The sequence below is a fragment of the Somniosus microcephalus genome, chromosome 3 (assembly GCF_052327205.1).
Source record: "Somniosus microcephalus isolate GS21.2 chromosome 3, FLI_Smic_1.0, whole genome shotgun sequence".
NCBI classification, from domain to species: Eukaryota; Metazoa; Chordata; class Chondrichthyes; order Squaliformes; family Somniosidae; genus Somniosus; species Somniosus microcephalus.
Genome location: NC_140989.1, coordinates 34,770,227 through 34,780,267, shown reverse-complemented (window position 1 = coordinate 34,780,267; position 10,041 = coordinate 34,770,227). Strand labels below are relative to the sequence as shown.

The 10,041-nt window shown below is 45.2% G+C and overlaps 1 protein-coding gene across 4 annotated transcripts in view; it reads left to right on the top strand.

The window, feature by feature from the left end:
* Positions 1-2,324: 2,324 nt before the first annotated feature.
* crim1 (cysteine rich transmembrane BMP regulator 1 (chordin-like)) overlaps positions 2,325-10,041 on the top strand; it is a 190,368-nt gene continuing 182,651 nt past the window's right edge. For 3 of the 4 annotated variants that reach the window (XM_085980057.1, XM_085980035.1, XM_085980051.1), the window contains exons 1-2: positions 2,325-3,369; positions 8,692-8,865. In XM_085980057.1, the coding sequence (XP_085836183.1) occupies positions 3,057-3,369; positions 8,692-8,865 (487 nt within the window). In that variant the 5' untranslated portion in view covers positions 2,325-3,056. The remainder of the gene's footprint in view (positions 3,370-8,691; positions 8,866-10,041) is intronic. The other variant, XM_085980042.1, reaches the window with a different exon arrangement.

Here is a 10,041-nt window from a genome sequence, read left to right as displayed (position 1 = left end):
TGGAACCCAAACTGGGCATCAGTGAGCAGCTTATTGGTGAGTAAGTGCCGCTTGATAGCACTTTTGATGACACCTTCCATCACTTTGCTGATGATTGAGAGTAGACTGATGGGGCGGTAATTGGCCGGATTGGATTTGTCCTGCTTTTTTGTGGGACACGACATACCTGGGCAGTTTTCCACATTGTCGGATAGATGCCAGTGTTGTAGCTGTACTGGAACAGCTTGGCTAGAGGCGCGGCTAGTTCTGGAGCACAAGCCTTCAGCACGATAGCTAGGATGTTGTTGGGGCCCATAGCCTTTGCCATAGCCAGTGTGCTCAGCCATTTCTTGATATCACGTTAAGTGAATCGAATTGGCTGAAGACTGGCTTCTGTGATGGTGGGGACCTCAGGAGGAGGCCGATATAGATCATCCACTCGGCACTTCTGGCTGAAGATGGTTGCAAACGCTCCAGCCTTGTCTTTTGCACTCACGTGCTGGGCTCCACCATCATTGAGGATGGGGATATTCATGGAGACTCCTCCTCCCGTTAGTTGTTTAATGGTCCACCACCATTCACGACTGGATGTGGCAGGACTGCAGAGCTTTGATCTGTTCCGTTGATTGTGGGATCGCTTAGCCCTGTCTATAGCATGCTACTTCCGCTTTTTAGCATGCATGTAGTCCTGTGTTGCAGCTTCCCCAGGTTGGCACCGCATTTTTTGGTATGCCTGGTGCTGCTCCCAGCATGCTCTTCTACACTCCTTATTGAACCAGGGTTGGTCCCCTGGCTTGATGGTAATGGTAGAGCGAGGGATATGCTGGGCCATGAGGTTACAGATTGGGGTGGAATACAATTCTGTTGCTGCTGATGGCCCACATGGCAAATCATTGTAAACATATGGAGCTGTGTTTATTTTAAAGAATGACATACATCAAAATAAGTTACATTGTTTGAGTTCAAATGAATGAATGTCACCCCTGATGATTGTGTGACTTGGTAGGTTGACTAAGGGCTTCAGGCAAGATCTAATGTTTACTCAAGTAGACTTTTCTATGCATTGGCATCTAATTCCCTATCCGGTCCCATTCAGCTTAACGGTGGCACCACTCCATTCCCCAATTAAGATGACCATGTAAATTGAACCTTTTAATTTGCTCTATGGAGGCTGGCAGTGCTGGGCATTGGGACAAGCACAAATTGGCACCACACTGGCACGCTCTCTGCATTGACAACTGAACAACAACGTCACCACAGTGCCGGCCTAATTCTCCTTCGTGTTTCTAAACAAAACGCTGCAATAAGTTTCCCTTTCTGTTCACAATTTACACTGCTAGCTTCTCTGTAACGCGGGGGGAACGTTGCTGGAGTACTTTTCCTTTTCCCGTCCTGCACGAACTGGAAGCAGGATTAACTGCAACCCCACGTGGGAAAACTATTTGAGTAACACTGTTGGAATGTTGTACAGAAAATTCCTCTTTACCTCATTTACTCACGCCATGACTGCGACTATTTCTGGGGTATTTTTATTTGGGCCCGGGGGAAGGGGCGGGGGAGGGACGTAATTATTTGGTGGAGTTTCAAATATTTAAAACTTTTGTCAAGAGTTTTTGGGTCTGTTTTACACAGCTCACTTACAATTACTTCCTGTAATTTCAGTTTATATAAGCGAGTCGACGCCCCCCCCCCCTCCGCCTCTTCCCATTGAAGTACATCCAGTCACTGAATTTTGCAGTCATTTGGAAACCTGGTGTAAATGTCAAAGGATCTGGCTCTGGTCAGGTGTAGAAATGCATGCTTGGAATGTTTCAATGTGAAAGGGCCATTCAGGCAAAGAAATGTAATTCTTGAACATGCAGGGTGTTTACTGGTGTTTTGGGAAGGGAGATTTATATATACATGTGTTTATTTCCATCTGATGTCTGCAGGATGTGTTCCTTTTTCTTGTTGCCTCTATGGTTACCTGCGAAATGATAGGGCTGTTAAATGTGGCATTTGCAACCACCAAAAGCTTCATATTTTATGTATACATATATACATACACACGCATAATCGCAACAAGCCGCCACGATTAACAAGAAAGCGGATGGGGGGGGTGGTAGGGGGAAAAAGAAAAGAGAATTTGCAGCGGATTTTTTTTTCGTTCGAATCCGCCTGTAACAATGTCTGGAATGCGCGCATGCGCTCTCTGCTCCTCGGTTGTCGGAGATTGGGGGGGCGGAGAGGCGGAGTCTGTTTTGAATATTCCACGCCGAGCCAGCCAATGAGCGGCCGGGAGGGCGGGGCGGGGGCGGCGACGTCACAATAGCGGCGGGGTGGATTGACGTGTGTGTGAGAGAGAGCGAGCGAGCGAGTGCGGCATGTTGGTTGGTTGCTGTGTGTTTGTGTCTGTCTGTCTGTCTGTCTGAGCGCTGCTCGCTGCTCCACTCACTTCAGTGCGAGGTGTGCGATTAAACAAAACGCTTGTATGACAGCCAGCCAAGGCAGCTAGCTAGATCGCTCGCTCACCCGCCCGCCCGCCCGTTCCAGCTTCAAGGGAATTCCGTTCAGTTTTTCAGGAGAGAAAGAAAAATCCTTTTGCATCTGAAATTTTTTGTTAAAAAGAAAAGAAAAAAAATCGGATTTTTTTTCCTGCTGCAACAAAACACCAAAAAAAATTGTGGAAGAACTCTTGTTTCGCAGTTTTAAAAGGCAATTCCGATTCTGTTGAGAGGAGGGGAGGGGAAGAGACAGAGAAGAAAGAAAATAAGAAGCCGGCTCAACTTTGTTGAAGTCTTTAAACCAGGATAAAGAAACTTTTTTTTGGGCCGGGGGAGGGGGTTTGAAGGAAAAACATCTTTTTTTTTGCATGTTGCTGTCTTGTGTTCAAGAGGCACTGGGCTTACGTTTGCATCTGTGAGTGATCGTGCTTTATGAGTCGTTGTATCGCCGCGTCCAAGAGAAAAGAGGCTTTTATTTTTGAAACTTTGGCTGTGATTTTTCATCCCCCAAAAGTATAAAAGTTTTTTTTGGGGGTTTTGTTATTTTTTTTTTATATTGTGTTCTTTTTTTTCCCCAAAAAAAAGAGTGCGAAAATGGCTCCTTCTGGGATGTACCTGGCTGTAAAGTTGTTCGCAGTCTTGCACCTTATTAATTTATTGGCTGAGAGTGGCCGAGCTCTGGTGTGCTTACCGTGCGATGAATCCAAATGCGGAGAGCCCAAGAACTGCCCTGGGAGTATCGTGATGGACTTTTGCGGCTGCTGCTCCACTTGCGCGAAGCAGAAAAACGAAACTTGCGGCGGAGTGTACGGTCTGTACGGAACTTGCGATCGCGGCCTCCGGTGTGTTATCAGACCTCCTTTCAATGGCGATTCCATCACCGGCTACGAAGTTGGGATTTGCGAAGGTATGTTGGTTGGCTGGCTGGTTGTTATTCAGCCCGCGGAGTTGGGCATGGCCTGATGGCACGCTGTAACTTTGATCGAGTCAAGTTAACTCGAGATACTGCTTTCACATTGCAACGGGAGGGAAAACAGCATTCGTGTTGGCTATTTTTTTCTTATTATTAATTACATTTGTACAATCTCGCCCTCCGCCCCTAAAGTCGAAGCAAAAGTGAAGACTGGTTTGCCCAAGTTACTGTATTTTCAGAAAGCAATGCACCTTTTTTGCGGCTTTGGTGGGTACTGACTTTGCATTGCACCGTGGCTCTGATCAGTATGTTGACTGCACGGTTCTCGTTTTCTTGCATTGGCGTGATGCTCCGAAATGACCTGCACTGCATTGGATTAACTTTTTTTTAATTAAAAAAAATATATACATAATAGCACATCCGCCGCTGAGTTGAGGCTGTGATCGGGTAGAATGTACAGGCGATCTTTTTTTTTAAAGCTGGGTGTTGCTAACAGATTCCTTGCTGTTTTTGGATTCGGTGCTACTGGCCCTGCCTTTCACTGTGGGCTGGCTGGTGGGGTTTTTTATTTGACAGGAATGTTTGCTATGTCTGCTTGCGGATCAGCTCCTAGATTTGGAAGCCACTCTCTGCCTCCAGGAAGGAGCTCCCTCCGCTGCAGACACTGTCGATGTCGAAGGCGGGGGCTTCTCCCTCTCTCTCTCTGTTTAACGGACTAAAAAAAAACACACACACACCAGGAACTTTTCATTCTAACTTTCACCCATTCCCTTAGTGTAGCTCACTCGGGCCGATCCAAAGGGAGAATGCATCATTACAGGTGTGGATCCCACGCCAGCCACTTGATGGATATTCATTAGTTTCCGATGAAGATGAGCTTAATATACCGGTTAAGATAGGGGAAAAAAAACCCTGATTCTAAATCCCACTTGGTGAAGCAGGCGATATTGGAAGTAGTATCAAAACCCGGTGCTCAATCTTATCATATTCGATATAATTTGCTCCCGAGCTGAGGTCGACCTGGGTTTGTAAATGAGATGGGGTGACTTTAAATGCAGGGTCTGCTTTTTTGTGTGTGTGGAAACTTCATAGAATCAAATTGGCGAGAGAAATAAAAACATAAATGTCAGCCAATTTTTCCAAATATATTGAAAACACTTGCCTTTTGCAAATTTGGCTTCAGTGTGATCCGGGCAGATCTGATTTTATTCAGTCAACTTAAGTTTTTAAAAATAAAACAAATGATGCATCTTTCTCCAGAGGACGGTGGTTTTAAAAAAAATACCTTGCGAATCCTTTTCAAACCACGAACGCTCCCTCCTCCCTCGTTAATGCTTACTACTATTTTTCATGTGCAGAAACTTGCGAACAAGAGACTATATGAGCTTCCATCCTTGACAGATAGGCGGCAGCAACGAGTCTTGAAAAATAAATTCTCACGATGGAGCAAACAAAACAATCACTGAATTCACAATCTACTCCAGGAACTTAAATCGATCGTCTACTTATTTGTTTGTCTAGCTACTGTCGCAGTTACCAGTCATCTAACGTCAATTCAGGCTGTTGGGGGTGGTGGTGGGGTGGGGCGGGGGGTGTTGGAAGCTAGGTGCAGAGCATGCATAAGAAATATGTTTGTTTTGTAAAGGTAACAACGGTTGGCTTTGGGAGGGCAAGGGTTTTCTTTCAAATACCAGGAATGTGTTTTTTTTTATCCTGAAGGCTTAGAGCCCGCCACCCTCTCTCCTTCATATCCCAGAGATTTCCTTTACAGTACCACTGGGAACTTTTCAGGCTCTGTTCCAACCCTCGCGCGCATGATACAGCAACACAAGAACTGAGCACTTAAGATGACACAATGGAGAGCGGATCTAGCAGAACCCAGACCCATGAGCTGTATTTAAACAAAAGGGCGTTTTTTGTTTGTATTTTTATATCTTCTTAATTTTGGCATTAAATTCTGAAGCAGAAGTCGACAGGGGGCATGTCTGTCAAAGTTGTTATTTACGGGTCCCCAGTGCCTCGCCAGGTTTAACCAGGGAGTAGCTGAGCCATACAGCCCAGGTCCAAGGTTATATCGTAGTCAGTTAGATGGTTTCAGCTGGTGCAGTAGTAGGGATGCTGCGGTTGGCCTCACCGACCTTGGGTTAGGGATGGGACAGTCTACCAGGGTTACCGGTCCTAATCGCTATGCAGTGACCTCGGCCGGAAGCCTGGTAGGACGAGGACAGGATTGGACTTGGCTAGGATCCCCCTGCAGTCAAAGCTGAAATATGAATGCTGACCACTTGGGTGAGGTACCAGAGGGCAGCCACGGTCTGTAAGAAGTCAATGCTTGTATAAGGGGAGAAAAGAGGAGAAACGGTAAGGTACCAGAGAGCAACCAGGGTCTATAGAACCATACCCCAATAAGGAGTCAGTGCCTGTATAAGAGAATGGGGGGGGGGTGAAATTGGGTGCCTTTGCGTCTCCTGTTAGTGCCCCTGGGGTTCGATGGGAGTTTTGCGGCGGCGCTACGGCATTGCGCCCCGATCTCCTTCGCCTGGAGATCATGACGTCGTCACCATGCGTAGCGCCCCGGACCCGAAATTGACTTCCACCCCCAGCAGCAGCGCCGGTCAAAAACACCGACAGCTGCATGAGGCACGCATCGGGCAGCTGGCCGCTTCGGGGGTGATGATTAAAGGCGAGGTGGCCGAGGTAAGTGGAAAAAAAACTTACCTTTCCTGTTCTAGTTTTTTTCACGGGTTCCTGCCCGCGATCGATCAGCCCAGAGCTCTGCTTGAGTGTTGGGCTGATCGTGCGAGATCGCGACTGCCTTGGTGGTCCAGGTAGGTACTTTGTAAATGACAAAGCCTGCAGCGATGGCCCTTCCCTTTAAGGGAGGGAAGGAGCCTTTGAACGCGTCAGCCCAGTGTGCAGCGCTGCTGAAGTCTCCACCCCGCTCTCCGACGTTAGCGCCCTAAGAAGGAAGTGGAGTGCATGACTTAGCGCTCCACTTCCCTCTTGGGACGCTAAAACTCAATTTCGCAGTCGCCGGCAGTAATTAACACCGGGTGCTAAAATTGGCGCCCAGGTGATGTTAGTGCCCCAAAATGGTCGATACCGAATTTTTCCCCCTCGAACATTGACAAGAAAAGAGGAAAAAAGTTCTATAAATCTTACAAACCTGATAGCCTAGGAGAATGATGTGATAATTGAGATGTGGGCCACAGTGCAAGTGGGATAATGCAATCACGAACAGATTTATCACCATACACTATAATTAAACCCCACTTTAAATTTAAAAAAACCTAAAAGTTAAAGATACTATAAAACAGGTTAATTTCACAAATTTTTTTTTTAACAATATTCATTTACAGCCTTGGTCCCATGACATTTTTTATTGAAAAATTAATAAGTGCTGTATATTGTATTGGTCTCCAATATTGTGTGCGAGCAGACAGCATGTTAACTGCAAGACCAGCAAGTCTATTGTCCCAGCTGCTAACTTCTTCCATGCTCACAGCTCTGAGAAGGGCTGAGTCCTGGCACTTTATACGGGTTCCTGGTTAGAATCAAAGGACCAGCGAGGGGAAGATATATGTTGGAGATTACAACAGTTAACATTGTATTTTGTGTCACCCGGGACTCAGGAGATATAATAATCTGATGTCACTAGAATGAAGGGGCACCTGGAAGAAATCTTATTTTCACATATAGGGATATCAGAACACTTCGGAACGCTTTACCACAAGTGGCTATCGAGACAGCGACCATAGCATCATTTAAAAAACGAATTGGATAAGTATTTGAAAAGGAAGAATATAAAAGGATAGGGAGCAAAAGCAGGAAAGTGGGATTAGAGCAGTTACCTCCAGTTGAAGAACTGTGGGTCAAATATCCTCCATCCATGTGTAATTTCCATGATTCTGTGATGCTATTTCCAGTTTTCCTGTATATTGAATCTGAATTAAGTTGATGCATTAATTACGTTGTTATCGCTATGAAATTTTTTTAATTTCTTGCTGTGCCATAGATTTCCATTATGTTATCTCCATGAAATGCAAATAAAAAGCTTTATTATTGATGAGCTCATGTCATCAATGTGGTTTAAGTTGTTATTAAAGAGAGTGCTAAGAAAGCTCCCCTAGTGGACGTGGTGGGTAAATGCAAGGTGTGGTGTGATACTGAACCATACACCTCAGGAGAAGCCCCAATTCATTCTCTAGTATGCGCTTAAATCGCTGACTTCCGGTGGAAGAGCAGTGAGGCTGCATCAGTTGTCCCTTGAGATGGGGGCAGGGGCCGAAATCAGCACGGGCTCCTGCCCTATGTCGTTATCCAGTGAGCCGGAAGGTGCAAGTCAGACGAGGACAAGGTCTGGCACAATTGAATAGCTGGTCAGCACGCAGGGTCTAAGCTCGCACATGACGAATGGACACTTGGGGGAGGCACTGCAGAACTCCTGCTACCTGTGTGACTGTAGTATAACATGAGTCAGCAAATACCGGAGAAGAGAAAATGGAAAAAAAAATAGGTATAAACAGAATTCACATAAATATGTAAGCAAATGCAAAATTACATATATCTATATGTAGTAGCATTTTATCAAATGTTTTTACCGTATCACTTAGTTGTGTTTACAGAGGTCCCAGGGCAAATGTATAATATGTGACCTACAGTGCGGGAAGAGAAAAGATCGGTTCTGTTTTCTTTTGAAATCTGTACCTGCCGTGATTTGACGTGTTCTTTGTTAACCGAGCGAGAATATTCAGCATGGACAAACTGAAAAATAAAACTGCAGGCGTGCGTACATAATAACCGTGCATAACTTCAAGCAAACCAGTGGCCGCACTCTGTGGGGTTCCCTCTTGCCTGGTGTCCATACCACATATGTGTCAGACATCTAAAATGATAACTTCTGGCTCTATTATTGGGGGGGAGCGGGTACCTGTGGATGGTAATTATTGGTAAAGGCAATGTGCTATTCAAAACTTAAATGTTGTAGGACATACATGGGGCATTTAAGTACTTTCATTTATTGTCTCCCTCTCACTCTGATATTCCCCTTTAAAGCACTGACTGAATTTGAATGCTTTAAAGAAAGAAACTTTTAAAGGACTTTGGAAGCCAAACCATGTGGAAAGTCATTAGTTATTGAGAGTTAGAGAGAACACTACATATGCCGTAGTTAAACGAATATTTAGGAGCAATTCCTTAAATTGGCAACTGAACTAATGGCAAGATTGTGACTTGTTTGAAGCACAGTTTACAGCAACATGCATATTGTAGGCTTACTTTGATCCTGGGCATGTTCTGAGAATACTTTTCTTTCAGATGAGAACTGGGAGGACGACCAGCTTCTTGGACTTGAACCCTGCAATGAAAACCTAGCAACAGGCTGCAACATAATCAATGGGAAGTGTGAATGTGATACCATTCGGACCTGTAGCAATCCATTTGTCTTTCCTGGTCGGGAAAGCTGCCTGTCAGCATTGAAGCGGATTGAAGGTGAGTAAGCACTGAACGTCAATAAAGCACTTCAGCTTCGGAGTTGTAAATTTGGCATTGTCTTCTATCCCAGATCACACAAAACGTTGGCCACATATATAAACTGAATATTTAGCGGGTGTGGACAGATAGAGAATTGGTGAGGTTATCCTGTAGACTTCTTTAGACTGACGTCTGTCTTCACTCCACACCCACTGAAGGCCAGATTTCCTCTCTCTCTCTCTCTCTCTCTGTTAGCACCTATAATTTATTTGAAAGCTTTGGTTCTGTCACAGAAATCTGGATGCTGCAAAGCTGAAGTTGTTTTTCTTAAAATTCAATTTGTTACCTGGCTGTTATTTTAGTAGCCTGTTAAGTTAGTAACATGAATCAGTCATTCATGAAAGAAAGACTTATGAAATAACACTGAGTGGCCTGCGGGTGGCGCTGTCCAGGGAGAGTATAAATACTCGGGCACGGGCCCAGCGTGCGCAGGACATTCTTAACAGGAACTAATGAAGGACACAACTAGACCTCCATGTTGTAAAACAGTTGATTAAAGCTTTGTTTAACGCTTAGACCAAGTGCCTAGTAGTTTCCTTACGTCAGTTAGTTTTGCAGAAATTTCAGCACAGGAGGAAGCCATTCAATCCATCTGGAGCTATACACTCGAATCTCATATCCCTACTCCTACACCCTATAATATCTTTCTTAAATATTTTTCTAGTTCCTCCAATCACCAGTAACCTTTTACATGAAAAAAATTGCTTTTAAGAGCTATCCCTCAAAGTGCTTCACAGTTTTAGGGAAGGGAAGACCCAATCAGAAATAGGAGGGATGTTAGGGGGAAGTGGCTGAAAACATAGTCGAGGAGTAAGGTTTTAAGGAGGCCTTTGAAGGTGGGAAGGGATAGAGTAAAGGCAGAAGGGTTTACAGAGGGAATTGGAGTGGTGGGGCAAGAGAGTTGAAGGCCGTAAAACTGCTGGTAGAGTGGAAGGACGGGAGCACATGCAGGAGGCCAGAGCTGGAAGATTGGAGGACTAGAGCAGTGACGATAGATAGAGGATAAGATTCCACGTTGGCAGGGGGCGCAAAATGAGCGCTAGCGGATCGGACGCTCGTCTATACAACCCACCCGATACTGCCTTCCATTGAAGTCAGTGGCCGATCCACCACTGCCTGTTTTTGCTGCCGTAC